Raw genomic sequence first — 19,038 nt, forward strand, 5'->3', positions numbered from 1 at the left:
AAGGGGAGTCACAAAAAAGCAGGGTGTGTGATGAGAATGAAGAGTGGCTTTCAAGCATTGGCATTTTGCAACAAAATAAGTGACTGACACTCATTTCTGACATTCAACAAGCTCCCTCTCATGTACTCGAGATTACAAAAACATGCAAATAACACAAAACAAACACCTGTATTTTCATCATTCATCATTCTTTATATAATCCCTCATGCCTATCATTTTCACCCCTCAAAAATTATATCATATCATGTTGACTTTAATTGCTATCGTACACTCTCATATAATCATGTCATATATTGTTTTAAAGGTCCTTGCTCTACTGTCTAATTTGTTAAAAAAAAGCACTAAATAATCAACGTTTGATTTTAAAGATACAAAAATTAATAAATTTTGAGAATTTTGGTTTTTGTTTTAAAAGATAAGTTCGACAAACTCAGTATCAAAATAAAAAGACACAAGAAAATTTGCCTATTTTAAATCATACTCCTTATAAATTCTTTGACCGTTGTTCTTTTGTGTTTGTTGTGTATTTGTGTTTTATAAACAATAATTAATCAAAATGAAATTTGACGAGTATAAAGTGTCCGACAAGATACCAGTATAACTATGTAATTATATATAGTCGGAGGAATGTATGTACCAATTTCGTTTACAACAAGAATATAAAAGAACAGATACATAAATGTCTATATGCATATGAAAACCTCATAATTCATGCAGAGGACAATGATTTCAAAAATCATGCCATAACCCTGCCCTGAATATGATTCTGCTAGAAATAGTACGGTAACTCTTACATTCTTAACCATACACTAAATCAATAACAATGCTTTTCCAACCACACTGATTTTATAAGTTATAATGCCAATGAATTTCTAATAATTGATCACTTTTTTTTTGTAATCTTTCACTTCTGGGGGACCTGAATAGATTTGCAAGGCATATGCACAAAAATAATGCATGAACATGACATTGTACTTTTTCTTTTGTTCCTATTCATTTGCGCAGAAAATATTGTCTAACAAATCCGTGAAGAAAAAAAAAAAAAAGCTGCAGAATCTGTGGGCGTTAGAACTTATAAGGTGGTTTAATTTGTTTCAAAACCCTTCCTTTAAAATTTCAATTATATATGCAACATCATATCATATCCTAAAGATTACTCTAAAAAAGAGCTCAGTAGTTTTGATGATGCCTTTATTCAATTCAATTCAATTCATTCACTCTAACAAATAAGAATGAAATGAATAGCCGAAATTAGAGGAAACATGTTAAGTTATGAGTGTGTGATGAATTGAGTGTGGGCTCATGGCATATTAAGAAGACAAAGTACACAGAAGTCTTGGCCCGTGAAGTTTGCATGTGATCATTAAGAGCTGTTATAATCAGTGCCCCTTGACTCCTTTTAGACCCACTCACGTGTATCATTTTGTCTTTTCCCATCAAATCTTGATGCATTACACTATAGACACTATACTATACTATATGTTTAAGTAATTTACACAACTTGTAAATGTTTGTATGAGCAAGGGAAAGAAATAATCCAAATGTAATCATAGGGATAAGTGCAATGATATTAATAATAATTCCTCATTGAAAACCAAGACCCACCATTTTGTTTGGTTTAGCAACATTACTGAATCTGGTTTAACAATGTGTGACGTTTCAGTTTTGTTTCAAAATTCACATATGATGTGGTTTTTTTCAATTTCAGGATCAATGATTTTCTTTTCTAGCTTCATCAAATAATAAATGTATCTTATCCACATTAAAACTAATGTTTTAAGCTTGTGAATGAAAAAGAAATTGGGACAATAACATCAATAGGGAGATACGGCTATGATGGCCTCCTCCAATAATAATTATGAAAGACTGTGTATATGTGTGCACAGTTAAATGACAATTGTAACCCCAACAACCAATAGGTTGTTTAGTCACTACAGGAGGCAGTGGCACATAGCTGAACTAGTATTTTTCCTGGTCCAAGAGAACTATAATCCTAATATCCCTCTGCCTTATGTTCATTTCTGCTTCACTCCAAAAGAGCCTCTGTTGAAACAAAAAAGGTTTAGTCACATGTGACAACTTTTTTAATACGTGGCAAGAGAATAGCAGCCATTCCCAATTTCTGATCGTGAAATAAATGCTAATCAAAATTCACAAAAAAAAAAAAAAATTGAAAAAAGATAGGAAAAGCTAGGCAAGAGGAGGAAACACAAATACCCGAAACCATGAAGAATTATTTTCTTATTATTTTTCTGTTGCGAATTTGACTTCTAATTAAAGATTTATTGTTAGTCAATGAAATATTGTTTACGCAAAACAGAATTTAAAATTATAACACTTATTTAAATAGACGAGTCAACTAGTCATCCGACAAACTTAAATGGGTTAAAATTCGACTAATATAACCTCACGTAGTTGGAATTTCATACAGCTGAGTATAGATTTTTCAAAGAAATATTTTCCAGTTACAAAATTACAACTCAAAACCTTAGTTAAATGACCAAAAATATTTATTCTTGTGTTTGCCTGCATTTTCAGATTACAATTACACATTGCACTCCTTATATAAACATAGCCGTCACTTTGTTTTGGAAATACAGAGAAACTCTCATATTCTCTCTCTCTCTCTCTCTTTTTCTCTGGCTGTCTTCAGAGTTTTTCAACTTCCATTTTCCACATAACAAGTGAAAATGAGTAGATTGAGTATGAAGAACTTGACCTACATGCTTGTCATTGCAATTCTTATCTGGTCTTCAAGTTTTGAGTCCTGCATTGCAAGAAGAGGCAAGCATTGGAGACATACCAGAGCTTTCTCATCTTCTCTGTATAAGAAGAAAGGTAAGAGTTATTATGGTCATAGTCATAGTCACAATCACAATCACAATCACCATGGTGGAGGATCATCAAAGTCAAAGCCTCCAACACATAAAAAGAGTACTCCATCACCACCTAATCCTCCACCATACACAACCATTCCACCACCACCACCACCACCACCACCAAAGAGTCACAAGCCGAAAGTGGGCGTACCCTCGACTCCGCCGCCGCCACCGAAAGATTGCAATGGTGGCCATTCTATCATATTCAATGTGCTGGATTTTGGAGCTAAGGGAGATGGAAGCACTGATGATACAAAGGTAAAAAGAAAGAACTCTTTTGAGTCTAACATTCACTAGCATTTTGGTTATAATAATTTAGCTTTTTGCTTACAAGGTAACATGAAAAGTTTTTAGTGTGGTTCAAATCTTTCCATAAAAATTCAGTGTTTTCATCACAATTCAATGGACATGCAGGGCAATCTTATTGAGTTATGAACTTTACCGATATAGTTAGAAATACAAGTTTTCATGCTGCTTACTACATTGTTATAGCATTGCATTGTCACTTGTGAATTTTTATGTTGTCTTGGATTTACTAAGGAGTAAGGAAGTAGCATTGTAAGAGAAAATTTTTGGTAAATTTTTTTGCTTTTGGTCACTTCACCATGTTTGGCACTCTAGTTACTAGAGTAGAAAGCAACTTTGGTCAAAATAGGTGTCCAATTCTAATTAGACACCTAAATTGAGAGAGTAATTGAAATTATTTTAATGTTAAGATAAATTTATATGAGTTTACAAAATTAATAAATTATGTTTTCTAAATTATATTTTTCTTATATACACTCTTCTCTCTTCATACTTTTAATTTTCATTTAACAAAGCTATTACTTCAAATTTCTAAATAAACAATTATTACAATCCCAAAAAAAAAAATACACTTATTTAGTTATTTATTAGGCAGAAAAGACTAAAAGAGAGTAAATATTTATTTATTTTTTCCCTTTTCCTAGCTAAAAGATAGGGTGATTCGAAATCACAAAATAAGAATCTTTTCCTTCACTAACCTGTGAATATGATGGTCTCATCTACCTAATTTAACTGTAGAATAATATGGCATTAAGGAGCATATGCATATACAAGTATTCTCACCTATCAAAGCCGTTTGTCTTACTCATTAGGAGCATATATACTGCATCAGTGTTCACAAATCATATAATTGCTATTAATAAAAGAGTTTACCATAAAAGGCTAGAATATATCATAGATTAAAGGCTAAATAGTGAGAAATATATATAGAATAGGTGACAAAGCAACAGAAGCAAAGAGATGGGACCCCCACTACTTGATGAATGATTCTCGTCCTTCACAGGCAGTTACTCATGATTCCCACAATAATTGTTAGACACCCACAGGAACAAACTAACACCTAACCTTGTTACTGTGCTGTGGAGTGTTCATGAAGTATAAGATAACTTGGTCTTCTATTTCAACTTTCAATTGATACAACACATTTTTATCTAAAATGTTACTCAATTATTGGTTGAAATATTTTTCACTTTGTGCTCCACGACTGCGCGAGTATCTATACTTCTATACTACATATAATAAAGATATGAAAAAAGTTGGTACCAACTTTCTTTTCTAAAATGCTTTTCATTATATATAATTTATAAAAAAATTACTTTTTCCCCCTATTTCCATAACTTGAACGCAAAGCTTTTAATTAAGTTATAAACAACTTATCATTGCAACTGATTTCATATTTATTACTTTTACACACATTTAATAAAGAAAGTAGTAAAACAGTAAGCACGAATTAATATAATTTGCTCTTGATAAGGTTATTAAACTCTTTTTTGAGTTAACTTATCAACTTCTAAAATTGGGTTCACAAGTTAACATTTTACCATTACATAACACTACAAAAACTTAGTAAACTCTAGAATCTCATAACCTTATTTGTTTTTTATGGTTTGCCACTTATAAAATTGAAAAAGCTACATTGCAATTGCAATGCAGGCATTCCAAGCCACATGGGGAGCAGCTTGCAAGGTAGAGGCATCAACAATGCTAGTCCCAGCAGATTACACCTTCTATGTGGGACCTATGTCATTCTCAGGCCCATATTGCAAACCAAGCATTGTTTTTCAGGTAACACAAGTTACACAACGACCAAAACTGAAAGCAGCAGAAAAAAAAAATGGAAAAACACAAGGCTAGGTAGTAGGTACTAGGTAACATGTGAACAAAGGGTGCTCCTAATCCGCATCCCAATATTCCCAAATCACCAGGCTAAAACATGGTTTAACAAAAGACAAATGACTTGCCAATGTCTTGTTGCTAATTCAGAAAGTTACATAACATAGAACAGTTATTGCATTTTGTCCTGAAAACTTTGCATTAACTACCATCCTATCTTTTTTTTGTTTTCTTTTTCTTTTCCCTTATCTTTTGCTGGAACAAAAATAACAGCAGTAATATTAAAAATACTTTAGTGACACAATACTGTCAAAATTGAGTAGACAAAATGATGAAACATGCTGTTGAGTATTGACTTACATAAACCAGTCTTATTGTTTTATTTCAACTAACAGTCCTTATGATTTCTAAAACATTTATAACAATTCTGTCTATTATATAAGTTCTAAATACTAGAAATAAAAATAAAAATAATGTAGCAACAATGCAAACTAGGCTAATAAGGGTGGTACAATTATTTGTGTCAGCTTGATGGTACAATTATTGCTCCAACAAATGCAAATGCTTGGTCTGGAGGACTGCTACAATGGCTGGAGTTTACAAAGCTGGTGGGAATCACCATTCAAGGAAAGGGTGTCATTGATGGAAGAGGCTCAGTTTGGTGGCAAGACCAGCCATTTGATAACCCTATAGATGGTGAAGAAAAGCTCATAGTCCCTTTAAACCACACATGGAAACCACCGGTGCCGGTAAATTATCTTTGTTACTTCTACAAAATTTTACATGACAAAATATCAACAGATTGAAACTAATAATGTACTATGCTTCAACTATACTAGGTTCAGAGTGCTATGGGGAGGAAAATGCCAAGCATCAAGCCAACTGTAAGATCAGTTTGAAACTCCACAAAGACAGTTTTGAATCAAGTTTAGGGAATGTTTTAACATAATCTTGTTTTTCTAATTTGCACAGGCATTAAGATTTTATGGGAGTTTTAACGCAGTAGTGACAGGCATAACAATTCAAAATAGTCCTCAATGCCACCTCAAGTTTGACAACTGCAATGGGGTTCTGGTCCATGATGTTAGCATATCATCCCCTGGTAACAGCCCAAATACAGATGGAATTCACCTTCAGAATTCCAAAGATGTGATGATTCATACCAGCAACTTAGCATGTGGTAATTACTTCAAGACTTCAATTATGTATAAGTAATTGCAGCATTACAACGATCATTAAAACAATTGAGTCTAAATGATTGAATAAGCCTGGTGCACAAGTCATTAATGCAGGGGTCAGGGAACGGCCACATCCAAAATGTATAATGTAGGAAGCCTAACCTGGTAATTATATCAGTGCTTGAACCTGTGGCTTTGAGGTTATATGGAGACAACTCAACCGTTGCTCCAACACTTCTTTTCAAGGATTAGATAAGCACAAAAAAACCTAAAAAAAAAAACCTTATAAGGTCAACCAACATAAAGTTACTTAAAACAAATCAAAACAAAAAAAGTAAATATTAGTTTTAAAAGAGCATAGCATTATCCTATCACATGGCAAGCAAACAAACTACCAATGCTACACGCCATCAGTTACATGACACGTGTCAAACACAAAGTTTTCACTGCATCATTGCTATCAACCCTTAATTGAAGCTCTAATTAGCAGAACACAGGGTGGATATAGAACATGAGAAGCTCCATCACGAGCAAAACCAAACACAAACATATATAACACACACCATAAAGTAGTTTTTGAGTTGGCTAATAAGTATTGTTCTGAATTTCAACCATGGTGCAGGTGATGACTGTATTTCCATACAAACTGGGTGCTCAAATGTATTTGTACACGATGTCAACTGTGGGCCAGGACATGGAATCAGCATTGGAAGCTTAGGGAAGGATAACACCAGAGCCTGTGTCTCAAACATCACTGTCAGAGATGTCAACATGCACAACACAATGAATGGTGTCAGAATCAAGACATGGCAGGTACTAACACTTTGTACAAAATCATTTCTCACCACAAAATGAAAACCTTGTAAACAAGTTGGGAAATTTTGGAGTACAGAATTGAATTAGTTCACTGAAAAGGTGAAAGTAAATTAGAGTATATTTGGATGAAAGTAAAAATGTAGCGGAATAATTTACACACCATTTTTTCTCCACAACCACACGGCTTACCTTAAGATGAAACTTGGAGTGCAAACAGAGAAACACATTTAGACTCATCCATGAGTATTTCACACAATTTTTATCTGCCAACCAAACATTACCCTAAGATGAAAATTATATATGTTACATTATTGAGCTTTCAATTGGGTCTTTATACTGTTTTGAATTTTGTAATTAGGTCTTTGTAGTGTCAAAGACGTTAGAGTTACCAGAATATTTTTCCTCAAATTGAAAATATCCACACTTAAGTGTAAACCTAAACGTCCTCTCATTTTCAGAATATTATGTTAATTCTAATGATTTTCAAAATGGTATAGGGACCAAATTGGAAGTTTTTAAACTCCAGGAACTTAATTACAAATTTGGTAAAATTACAGAAACTGACTGAGTAATTTAATCAATTATATACGCAGTAAAAATAGACTTCTTTTTTGTTTTGTTACTTATAAAACATTTCCGAGTATGATGAACAAAATCAAATAAAATGTATGCAGGGTGGTTCAGGATCAGTGCAGGGGGTACTATTCTCAAACATACAGGTTTCTGAAGTTCAACTCCCTATTGTGATTGACCAATTCTATTGTGACAAAAGAACATGCACAAACCACACATCAGCTGTGTCTCTGGAAGGAATCAACTATGACAGAATTAAGGGAACTTACACGGTAAAGCCGGTTCACTTCGCATGCAGTGATAGCCTGCCATGCGTGGACGTGTCGTTAAACAAGGTGGAGCTGAAACCAGTTCAGGAGCAATACCATCTATGTAATCCATTCTGCTGGCAGACTTATGGAGAACTGAGATCCCCCACTGTCCCTACTATCGATTGTTTACAGATCGGGAAGCCATCGAGCAACCGGATTCAAACCGATCATGATATCTGTTGAACCATTAAATCAATGAAAGAGATATGTAAATTTCAAGTGGCTGTTCATTGTTGGATCACCTGAGAAGGGTGAAGCAGTTTTTAGATATATCCCTTCACAATGTTAGCTAGTTAGACATGAAAGCAAGCATGTGTACATTATTATCAGAGCCCTCTATTATAGGAAATTTTCTTCATTAGGTTGCCATTATTATTATTATCATCATTATCATGAGAATATATAGAGATTACAAGCCCTGCGATCAGCAAGAGGCCAAAAAGTATTGTGAAATGGCAGAGCCTTGTAGCTTTGCCAAATTGCATTAGTGTGAGATCTTATTATACAAGTTGTACCAAGCATTTATGTATGCAATAAAAATGAGCTTTGAATTCCATTGTTGATGAGTGATGACACCTAAGTTGGATTACAATTTTGTTTGTGGGCTTCACAAAATACTTTTTTGACATCATATCCTAGGTCCCTATGATTTCTTGTCATAATGTTTTGAGGAACTAAAATTAAATTAAATGTAACTACAGAGATCAATCTTTCTTTGAAAAACAAGGGAAAATTCTATATGAAAAACGCAGAAAACTTAAAAAATATAAGAACAGATAATTTGAGAGACCAAAAATCAAATTAGCATCTCTGAAAGCAAGGACCAAAACCTACAAAATAATACATAAATAACTAATCAGGATTAAAACTAAAATATCATCATCCGCCAAAATAAAAAATAAAAGAAAAAGTTATATACCAAGAATCTCCTAAATTTAAGAATTACATGGAATCATATTTAAGAATCAGAGCAAGTACATACATAACGATAGTGCATAATTATAGTCAATTTTATATGTTTTAAAGTTAAGTTTAAAATGCTCTTACCAATAACTCCAAAGAAGGTGGAAATTCAGCTGCGGAAAGCCCTTAAATGATTTGATTGATTTGACTAAATTTTCATCTAACAGCTCCTAGATATCATTTTCACGTGAATTTGACTTCAATTGAGCTTTTACCCTCCAAAAAATTATTTAATTTTATTTTATAAGTATCACAAATATCATATTTAACCCGTAATTAAATTAGTTAAGATAAAACAGGATTAGATTTCAAGACTTTCTTTCATGTATTTCTGTTTTTGTTCATAAAAAAAGAATAGAATAGAATAGAAGGTTAACTTTATCTGAAATGGGTAATCGTAGACTCGCTGGGGTGTAGGGCCGTAGTTTGGGCCAGAGTCGGCCTGATTGAATCTGCAACGAGTTTGGAGCTGGACTAGGCGGCCACTGGAAGGTCCGCCCTGTGGGTTGGTCGCCACGGATACCAATTCCTCAAGTCCCAGCAGTCGAAAGGATCAGAGGAGGATCTTCGGGGCGGGTTTTGTGGGGTTTGGGTTCTGTTTGTTGGGCTCTGCCCTTGGCCTACCAGGCCGTGACCAAAAACAAAAACGGAAAAATAAATAGTCTTACCCGGTCTATACTCTAGTCAGTCAATCGGATTAGTGTTACGTTCGACTTTCGAGTCACGCGATCGGGTTGAACCAAATTAATTAGGTTTCGGTTTAGCCAGGTTTCCCACTTATCTCACCCTTCACTATCATTCGCGGCTGCCATATCGCCGGCGACATTGTCGATGCGCCTCTTTTGCCATCGCTGCCTCTCACGACCGCTTTTATCTTTTGAGCCTCCTAGTCTCGTTGCCCCGCTCTCTGCCGCCACTTTGTTCCTCTCTCCATTTGCTTACTCTATGTTCTTTTCGATTTTGGCAACACACAGGAAAAACTGCCTCTAAAACTATCTTGGAGTAGAAGAAGAAGAAGAACCCTAATTCCTCATTAAGAAAAAGCAAAAGAAAGCACCTGAATCACAAACAATCCCTTTCAGCTCACATGACTGGAAACGAGTTCCGCTTCTTCCTTTCGTGCGACATTAATCTCCCCGTCACCTTCCGCGTCGACCGCCTTGAAGGCCATTTGCCCCTTCCCGTCAAATCCCCCAATTCAGGTTCAATTTACCAAACTTCACCAATATTACTAATTTGAGTTTGTTCGGAGTTTTGTTTTTCCTTTTTTTTTTTGTAGAAAAAAAAATTGGTTAATTAGTCAGTTTAATTGAGGATTGTTATCTGTTATCATTTTAATGCCGTGTTTCATTGATTTATTGAGCATGGTGATTGAACGTTGTATAGTATAATATAGTAGAATATTGTTGTGAATTAGTCTAATGTGCTTGGTCCTGTGTTCCTTTTTGGTTTTTGAATCTTTGTTTTTCAAAATGCAGAAAGTAATGTCCCTACAGAAGATAGAACGGGAGAGTTGTATGTTGAGTGTGCATTATACATTGATGGTGCACAATTTGGCCTTCCCACGAGAACAAGGTTATTTTATAAATATCAAATTTGACAGCTTTTTTAGTGTTGAAGTTCTGATCTTTATCTCCTGGATAGTGAATCTCACATGCAGAACAGTTATAGGGATGGGAGGAATGGAGGTTTTGATTTTTGTCCTAGTCATTACTATTATTTTTGTTATTACTGTTACTATAATGTGTTCTCCAACTTCATAGATGTTCTCTTGAAAATATTGGAGATCTAATCTAAGTACAAATTCCATGGGATTCTCGTTCTTTTCTTCTTGTTAGCATGTTTTCTCCTGTTAGGTAGCTCATGTTTATTACTCCATCAGTAATTTGATATGTTTATGCTGACAATTATTACTTGATTAGGGATTTGATATGTTTATGCTGACAATTATTACTAGATTAGGGATTTGATATGTTTCTGCTGACAATTTTCTGTATCTTTGGATTTTGATATCTACAATTCTTCTCGTGAAGATTGGAGTCCTCAGGACCATATTGTTGGAATGAGCTCATCACGTTGACAACTAAATATCGAGACTTAACTGCTCAATCACAACTAACTTTCACTGTAAGTGGCAACTTAGGCTTACATGCTTACTTCAAGCACGATAGAACAAGATCTTGGAGTTCCTTTTGTACTTGTTGCATTTATCCATGATTGAAACAGGTTTTTTTTTTTTCTTTTTGCCTTGTCTCTAATTGCTGCATGGTTAGTAGGGAGCAATAACATGGTAAATAAAATGACAAAGGATGGATAGCCTTCTTATAATTCCATAAGAATTACGATTTTGTTGTGAATTAAAATCCTTAAAACACTCAGTCAAGAAACATTAACTTTACCTTAGCCTACCAAATTTTAGAACATTTGAAGTTTTAGAATTTAATATAAGTCAAATCCCCAAAGAATATTTCTACACCCCAATAGTGAAAATTAAATGTCACCAGAGTTTATTGTGAATTTCCGTTTGATTTTTCTTCAAAATACCTATTCCTATGCCTTAGTCTAAAATGTTATGTTTACTTGCTTCTAGCACTGTTGGTTATCCAGCTTGCGTTCATTTCTTAACAGCTATTTTGTTATGTAATTGGGTGATTACAAAATTTATTACAAAATATGATTTTGAATTTTGATATGGTTATCAATATTCTTGTTTGAATAGGTTTGGGATGTTTCACATGGTGACGGATTGGTTGGAGGAGCCACAATTCTTCTCTTTAACAGAAAAAAACAGCTCAAAACTGGGAAGCAAAAGCTTAGGCTTTGGCCAGGAAAAGAGGCAGATGGAGCATTCCCTACTAGTACACCTGGAAAGGTGATTAGCATTTTAAGTGATCTTAGATGTTATCATCATTCCATCCTCTATGCTGATAAATATACTATGGATTGTCCTCATTAGGTCCCCAGGCATGAGCGTGGTGAGTTAGAGCGGTTGGAAAAGCTTGTGAACAAGTACGAGCGAGGTCAGATTCCACGCGTGGACTGGCTAGATCGCCTCACGTTTAAAACAATGGAGAAAATCAAGGAACGTGAAAGCTTAAAAAATGGAAGTTCTCATTTGTACTTGGTTGTAGATTTTTGTAGTTTTGAGCATCGGGTTGTTTTTCAGGTATTCTTGCCTCCGAATGTCAGTTATCTTTTTGTGCTTAATTATTATTATTATGTTCATTCCATTTTGTGTGTGTGTGTTTTTTTTTTTTGGGGGGGGGGGGGTGGGGGAATATTTCCAGTTATATACTAAATGTTATTATAGATCCCTACAGATGTTGTAACTCTTATTTGTTAGAATACGTAGGAATCTGGTGCAAATTTTTTGATGCCATCCCCTATAGCTTCAACAAATGATATTGTTATTGTCTGGGACCCTGAAGTGGGAAAGATAAATCCCTCTGAGCACAAACAATTAAAGTTGGCCAGAAGCTTGACCCGTGGTGTCATAGACAGAGATTTAAAGCCAAGCTCAAATGAGAGAAAGTAAGCTCAAATTTAATCTTACTTTGCTACTTTATCTATCATAAGACTGTACGGTGGGCTTGACCTCTTCTGCACTTAAAATGTTTGTTTCTCGACATTTATGAACTGAAAAGTGAAAGCAATTGACATACTACTGAAGTTTCAAGTAACCTGGGAAGATTGGACACTTCAAAGAGAAGTTTTCTTTTTTTTCTTTAATTTTATTTTATTTTTTAAATCTTGAACAGTTTTTATGTTGTACATGTGGCACATCAGATGTGTAACCATGCCCATTTCAGCACCTGCATTACCAAACTTTGGTCTCTGGTGGTTAACATCTCAAAACTAAATGGATTCAGATTTAATTAGCTTTTTTTCCGTAATTTCTAAACAGTAATACTTTGTAAAATATGGGTAAAAATATATCTTTGGATTTTTGCAATGTCAGAAGACATTACCATTTGTTCAATGCTTTTTTATGGCATCCAAATGTTATCCAAAGAAAATTTTGGAGGTCTAGTACTGTACTTAAGATAATTTCTAGTGTATAAATGATTGTTTGAACTATTTTAGTGACACCTTAATGCCTATGTTCTAGCATAAAAATGATTGTCTAACTATTTTACTGACTCCTTAATGTCTAGGTCCATTCAGAGGATACTGAAGTATCCACCAACAAGGACTTTGAGTGGAGATGAAAGACAGCTATTATGGAAATTTCGCTTCTCTTTAATGTCTGAAAAGAGGGCTCTCACAAAGTTCCTTCGTTGTGTTGAATGGAGCGATGTTCAGGTTAGCCTGTTGTTTTGGGAATTGGTAATAGATATTATATTATTGGTTTTGGGTGAGTGATAACATTGCCACTTAAAGCAATGAGTTCTTTTGACAATTTGGCTGTAGCCTCAATACATCAACTCATCTTCACTAGACAATGTATGAATAATATAACCTAGAAAATAGATTGTGTACTTGCTAATGTATTATCAATGAGTGGTTCCCAATTCTCATATCCTCTAATGCTGATCTCATCTCAGGAAGCAAAACAAGCACTAGAATTGATGGGAAAGTGGGAAATGATTGATGTTTCTGATGCACTTGAACTTCTGTCTCCTGTTTTTGAAAGTGAAGAGGTAATTTTGACATATACATGAATTTTCCTCCATCAATATTACCCGAAAAGAATAATGGTTATAGAGAAGAGAAAGTTTATCATACTGAAGAGAGGATAATTACAAATAGGGTGAGAACTGAGGAGACAATATATGCTTCAATATTTGCCTCTTGTATGTACTTGCCTGTTCTTGTTAGGAGGGTCTTTCATCCTCCTGTCGTTTTGCACAATTCTCTTCATGTTAATAAATTTCGTCCTTTATTTACAAATGAACAAATGACTATGTCACATCTGCAAATCTCTTTTCCTGTTAGAAATTGTGATTCCCATGAACTAGCCATGAATAGAACACCAAAAGGAAGCCATCAAATTAACACAACAGTAGTTGTAGGGATAAAATTGCCAAGGCATTCCTAGCCCATGCTTTCGGTCTAGATATATAACTTAATATCTCACCTTCGATTCAAAGTTTCATTAGGAGTAATATATGGACCTTTAAGAGCTATATAAGGCCTAATCCAGTTGTATCTATTCAGGTCCGTGCTTATGCTGTTAGTGTTCTTGAAAGAGCTGATGATGAGGAGCTTGAATGTTACTTGCTTCAGCTGGTTCAGGCTCTTAGGTTTGAGCGCTCTGACAAATCTCGCCTTTCTCATTTCCTTGTCCAACGTGGTATGTGCAGATGGTTTAAGAGCAAGTTCATGTTCTGATTCTAATTAAAATTGGTTTGTCTGATGAAGGAAACCTTTTTAACTCTGACAGCATTACGTAATATTGAATTGGCAAGCTTCCTTCGTTGGTATGTGGCTGTTGAACTTTATGACCCTGCATATGCCAAACGATTTTACTGCACTTACGAGATCTTGGAGGAGAATATGATGAAGGTGTGAACTCATAAATTTCTTATTCATGAGCATTTGCTTCAGTAATTTTTGTGTCTATGGTTCTCATTGTCATAATATGTAGACTGTACCCTTCTTCTACCTGCATCTGAAAAATATTGCTTGAAAAGATATTGTATATTTCTTCTTGTGCTAGTTTGGACCTAATAACTAAGACATTTTTACCTCATTTATACTCCTACATCACAAAATCATGTTATTCTGACATTTTTAAAATTTGTCGTTATCTCTGAATAAGTTGTTTTTTTTTTAATTTATTGATTTTAAGAATGAAAACTTTGACGAAGACCACCCTATCTATATTTAGTTATTTGCTGTGAAACTCATTTATTCTTAAAAAAAATGGTTTCTTGCTTAATTAAAACGTTGTGATGTCATTTGTCGCATACATGCAATAAATGTTTGAAGAAAATATAGTTTGGCCTATTAATCTTGGATTGTATCCAGCATCATTGTGATGTGTAATAAAATAAATGTATTCATTCTGAAATTAAACTATTAGTCCCTGTTTCAGATGGCAGCTGGTGTGAATGGAGAGGAAGATGGGTTTAAACTTTGGCAGAGTTTGGTGCGTCAGACAGAGTTGACTGCTCAGTTGTGTTCAATCACAAGAGATGTGAGGAATGTCCGTGGCAATACACAGAAGAAGATTGAAAAGCTCCGACAATTGCTATCTGGTCTTCTTAGTGAGCTTACTTATTTTGATGAGGTAATTAGTCTATGAACTGGCATGGTCATTTGTTGTTTTTATCTGTCTGTTTACAGTTTTACTTCAATGAATGGTATTTATAGTTAAGACAACTATTTAATCTCTTGTATTTAACCAATGTATTTCCAGTAATTATATCTATTGAAATCTTAGAAAAGTTTTCAAATGTATTGACGCTACTTTCAATTGCAGCCAATACGATCACCTCTGGCGCCTGGTGTCCTCATCACTGGGATTGTACCCTCAGAGTCGTCAATATTTAAAAGTGCGCTGCATCCTTTGCGGCTTACTTTTAGAACAGCAAATGGTGGAACCTGTAAAATCATATTTAAAAAGGGTGATGACATTCGACAGGACCAATTGGTATTCCTAAAAAACATTACTTCTCCACCCCTTTATCTTTTCTTTCTTCTTTCTTCTTTCTTCTGCTCTAAATACAGTTGCCATAGATACCTGTGTACGTGTGCATTTGAGCACTGCCAAACATATGCTTGCCTGTCTGCTTATGCACACACTTAGGAATTCTACTTGAATTTATAGATCAATCTTCTGAAGGCATGAGTTTCATTACATGAATTCTGTTTTGTAGGTTGTTCAAATGGTATCACTAATGGATCGATTGCTTAAGTTGGAAAATCTTGACCTGCACTTAACACCATACATGGTGCTAGCAACTGGGCAAGATGAAGGCATGCTGGAATTCATTCCATCCCGTTCGCTAGCACAGGTATGGTAATTTTCAGTGTTGTTTCTTTTGTTATTTTGGATTCAGTGCTGTTCCTTTTCCTTTTGTGTTTTGGTGACTGAAGATTCCTTTGTCACTATATAAAGTTTTTAATGTAGAAGTGAACCTTTGTTACTTTGCAAGTAACCACATACCTGTTAAGCTAATGCTTTGGTCTTAGTATTCCCAATCTTATTTTCATTTTATTTCATATTTGATATATCCCAGCACATCACTACATTGTGAATAACTTAATATTTGTTAAAAGGAGTTGAAAATGAGTATTTTTCTCTAATAATTTATCCTATAACTTCTTTGAAAACACTGAACATATCTGGAAATGCCTAGATGTGTGTTTTGTCATGGTCATGGACGTCAATTTATATTTGGGTACAACTATGTCAGAGCAAGTTTATATGTTTGATTGCAAACATTTTTCTTCTTTTTCTTTTTGGTTCTCTCGTCGGAAAGGTTGCTAGTCCTTTTCTCTGTTTGAAATATAGGCTTTTGAAGTTTGTTAGTTGCATATTAACTGTATCCAACTCATTCTTTCCCCCCTTGAAATTTTCTAGGATATAGATTTTGATATTCAGTAAATAAGCTGGTTGGTTGCTGGATGTATAGCCTTGAATTTCTATACTGATGTGCAATCCTTTCCTGCCTAGATTCTATCGGAGCACCGTAGTATCGTAAGCTACCTGCAGAAGTTTCATCCTGATGACCATGGACCTTTTGGCATTACAGCCACTTGTCTTGAAACATTTATAAAAAGCTGTGCTGGCTACTCTGTTATCACATATATACTTGGTATTGGAGACAGGTAATTGTTTATTTTTGTTAACTGCGAACAATTTTCCTTTAGCTGTTTGTAGTAACTTTGGTCCACTGGTAAAAGAAGATGAAGGCTAAAGGGGAATAGAGAAGGATAAAAGTAAGGAAGTAGGTTTCTTACCTATTTCTAAATAAACTAGTCTTAATGTTTGGATACAAATTCTATTTTCATTTATGCAGCTCAACTGTTTCCAATTCTTTCTCTGCAATTTCAATAAAGAGTATCATATATTCTATACTTAATCAAATGAGCATGCTACATTATTCATGGAATCCATATTCTATCCTGCTTGAAGTGAGTTTTTTATTTGGTAGGCATTTGGATAATCTCCTCCTTAGAGATGATGGACGTCTTTTTCATGTTGATTTTGGTTTTATCCTTGGGCGAGATCCTAAGCCATTTCCACCCCCGATGAAGCTTTGCAAGGAAATGGTTGAGGCTATGGGTGGTGCTGAAAGGTAAAGTTTCCATGGGATAGTTCATTCAGATTCAAAACAATGGCTCGTTGTTTGTGCCTTTGGTTATTGAGATAATGTAGTGATTGCTAACATTTTCTCCCCGCAGCCAATATTATACAAGGTTCAAGTCCTATTGTTGTGAAGCATACAACATTCTTCGGAAATCCAGTAACCTAATTTTAAATCTGTTTTACTTGATGGCGGGTTCAAATATTCCTGACATAGCTTCTGATCCTGAAAAAGGAATCCTCAAGGTAAGCTTCTTTGTCTTTCAATAATTATGTCAGTTACTGTTCTTTTGTTCTTAGACTTTCTTGCTGTACAGCTTCAAGAGAAGTTTCGCTTGGACTTGGACGATGAAGCCAGCATACACTTTTTTCAGGATCTCATCAACGAGAGTGTGAGTGCATTGTTCCCACAAATGGTTGAGACCATTCATCGCTGGGCACAGTATTGGCGGTAACCCCAATATTTATTGCGTGTTGTTTCACCTTTGTAATTAGCCAGGTAATTTCTAGCTGTATTCCAAACACAGATTTTGAGCTTTCAAATTGAATCATAAGTCACTGAAGCATATTCCCTTTGCACATAAAATGAGACACTAGGCACATCATTATTGGCAACTGATTCTGCATTTTCTATTCTTTTGTTGGGTTTGTTCCCTAGTCCTAACCTTTCCTCTATTGCTTGCAGCATGTGGTGTTGTCTAAAGGCTTTTTCTAAAGCATCTCCATCATCCTATGCAGTTCTCTCTTCTCTATAATCAGAGGCAGGTCTTAATCCTACTAAACTGTGCAGTTAGCTTATACACGCAGTTCTAATTTCTAAACTAGGTATCTTGGAGGCAGTGGTATTGTCTCCAACTGTAATTAAATTAGTTATCTGTCATTCTTCTGCCTGCATTAGTCTCAAGATGGCAGCTTAACGCATAAAACTCTAGCATCTCCAAACAAATGGTAACTAATCATTTTGTTAGCTTTAAAGAAAGTCTATCTCCAGTTCGATGTACATTTCTTGTAAATAAATATAGCTGTGTCGTCCTTGTTGGCGTGTGTATGTGTATGCGCCTTGATATATCATAAACTTAAATTCTGAATTTTCATATTATGTAAATAATAGATTATATGGGAAGACCCCCTCTTTTACGTGTTTCAAAAGATAAAATAGATAGTTGTAGCTTACAAGACAAGCTAATATGGTTGATTGTGGTTGTCATCGAATTGCAAAATTTCCTAAAAGATGAGTAGGAAAAGGAAGTCACCTAATTGATATTCCGAATGGTAGTAGGAGAAACACATTTTTTAAGTGGAACTATGAGTACATACTACATAGTCTTGAACGCACACCTTTTTCTTTTATTTTTTTTTTATAGTTTAAAGTCTTTTTAGTTGATTTTAATCAAACTATAATAACTGAAACGGCGGAATCAATATTGATGTTAATTAAGGTATCTTGTTAATTGTTTGATCAATATTAATAATAGAATAATATTACATTACTAATAAAATTTATTATTTTTGGTTCATACTTGGTCAACAAAGATATTTTAAAATTAAATCATAAATTTTAAATCTTAATGGTATAAAAAATTAAAAATAAAATGTTAGTTCAAAACATTAATTAATATTAATAAAAATATTGGCTCCTTAACAATTCTCCTCATAGTAGCCATTGCTGCTTATCATTCACGCATTAGCTAAACGAAAAATTCTAATTTGACACTTCTTAATTAGATAATATTTTTTTTTTGGTTTTAACGTTATATAGACGAGAAAACAAAAGGGGCACATAGGATTTTATAAAGTGAGAATAAAAAAGACACCCAAAAAAAAGTGAGAATAAAATATTTGAGAACGTGAGTAAAAAGAAATTTTGATAGCAAAACCAAAAATTACATTAAAGTGAAAATAAATGAAGACTTAGATATTTGATA

General features: G+C 34.4%; 2 protein-coding genes and 1 long non-coding RNA gene across 7 annotated transcripts; 2 read left to right on the forward strand and 1 right to left on the reverse strand.

Moving 5' to 3' along the window:
* Nucleotides 1–2,215: 2,215 nt before the first annotated feature.
* LOC112750007 (polygalacturonase At1g48100) lies at nucleotides 2,216–9,375 on the forward strand. 2 transcript variants are annotated; one of them, XM_029293356.2, is made up of 8 exons: nucleotides 2,430–3,137; nucleotides 4,839–4,970; nucleotides 5,546–5,767; nucleotides 5,858–5,902; nucleotides 5,991–6,198; nucleotides 6,819–7,009; nucleotides 7,687–8,072; nucleotides 9,236–9,375. In XM_029293356.2, exons 1-8 carry the CDS (start codon nucleotides 2,691–2,693, stop codon nucleotides 9,243–9,245), a joined length of 1,641 nt encoding a protein of 546 aa, XP_029149189.1. In that variant the 5' UTR covers nucleotides 2,430–2,690; the 3' UTR covers nucleotides 9,246–9,375. The 2 variants fall into 2 exon arrangements, with proteins under 2 accessions (XP_025654268.1, XP_029149189.1); XM_025798483.3 differs by lacking the exon at nucleotides 9,236–9,375 and having other exon boundaries at nucleotides 2,216–3,137; nucleotides 7,687–8,452.
* Nucleotides 5,348–9,376, reverse strand: LOC112750008 (uncharacterized). Of its 4 annotated transcripts, none has more exons than XR_003175306.3 (6): nucleotides 9,237–9,376; nucleotides 8,944–9,029; nucleotides 7,855–8,072; nucleotides 6,760–6,950; nucleotides 6,359–6,464; nucleotides 5,348–5,787 (listed from the first exon to the last, which is right to left on the reverse strand). It is a non-coding gene; the product is annotated as an uncharacterized lncRNA (long non-coding RNA). The 4 variants fall into 4 exon arrangements; XR_003175305.3 differs by having other exon boundaries at nucleotides 8,944–9,075; nucleotides 9,237–9,374; XR_003175307.3 differs by having other exon boundaries at nucleotides 8,944–9,067; nucleotides 9,237–9,372.
* A 43-nt stretch (nucleotides 9,377–9,419) lies between these two features.
* On the forward strand, nucleotides 9,420–18,269 carry LOC112750005 (phosphatidylinositol 3-kinase, root isoform). The gene is made up of 18 exons (XM_025798481.3): nucleotides 9,420–10,061; nucleotides 10,338–10,434; nucleotides 10,893–10,986; nucleotides 11,579–11,731; nucleotides 11,816–12,025; nucleotides 12,212–12,390; nucleotides 13,014–13,161; nucleotides 13,404–13,499; nucleotides 14,017–14,152; nucleotides 14,243–14,364; nucleotides 14,897–15,091; nucleotides 15,284–15,454; nucleotides 15,681–15,818; nucleotides 16,481–16,635; nucleotides 16,962–17,105; nucleotides 17,212–17,359; nucleotides 17,431–17,612; nucleotides 17,799–18,269. The coding sequence occupies exons 1-17, from the start codon at nucleotides 9,947–9,949 to the stop codon at nucleotides 17,566–17,568; spliced, it is 2,439 nt and encodes an 812-aa protein (XP_025654266.1). The 5' UTR covers nucleotides 9,420–9,946; the 3' UTR covers nucleotides 17,569–17,612; nucleotides 17,799–18,269.
* Nucleotides 18,270–19,038: the final 769 nt, after the last annotated feature.

The sequence above is a fragment of the Arachis hypogaea genome, chromosome 15 (genome assembly GCF_003086295.3).
Source record: "Arachis hypogaea cultivar Tifrunner chromosome 15, arahy.Tifrunner.gnm2.J5K5, whole genome shotgun sequence".
NCBI classification, from domain to species: Eukaryota; Viridiplantae; Streptophyta; class Magnoliopsida; order Fabales; family Fabaceae; genus Arachis; species Arachis hypogaea.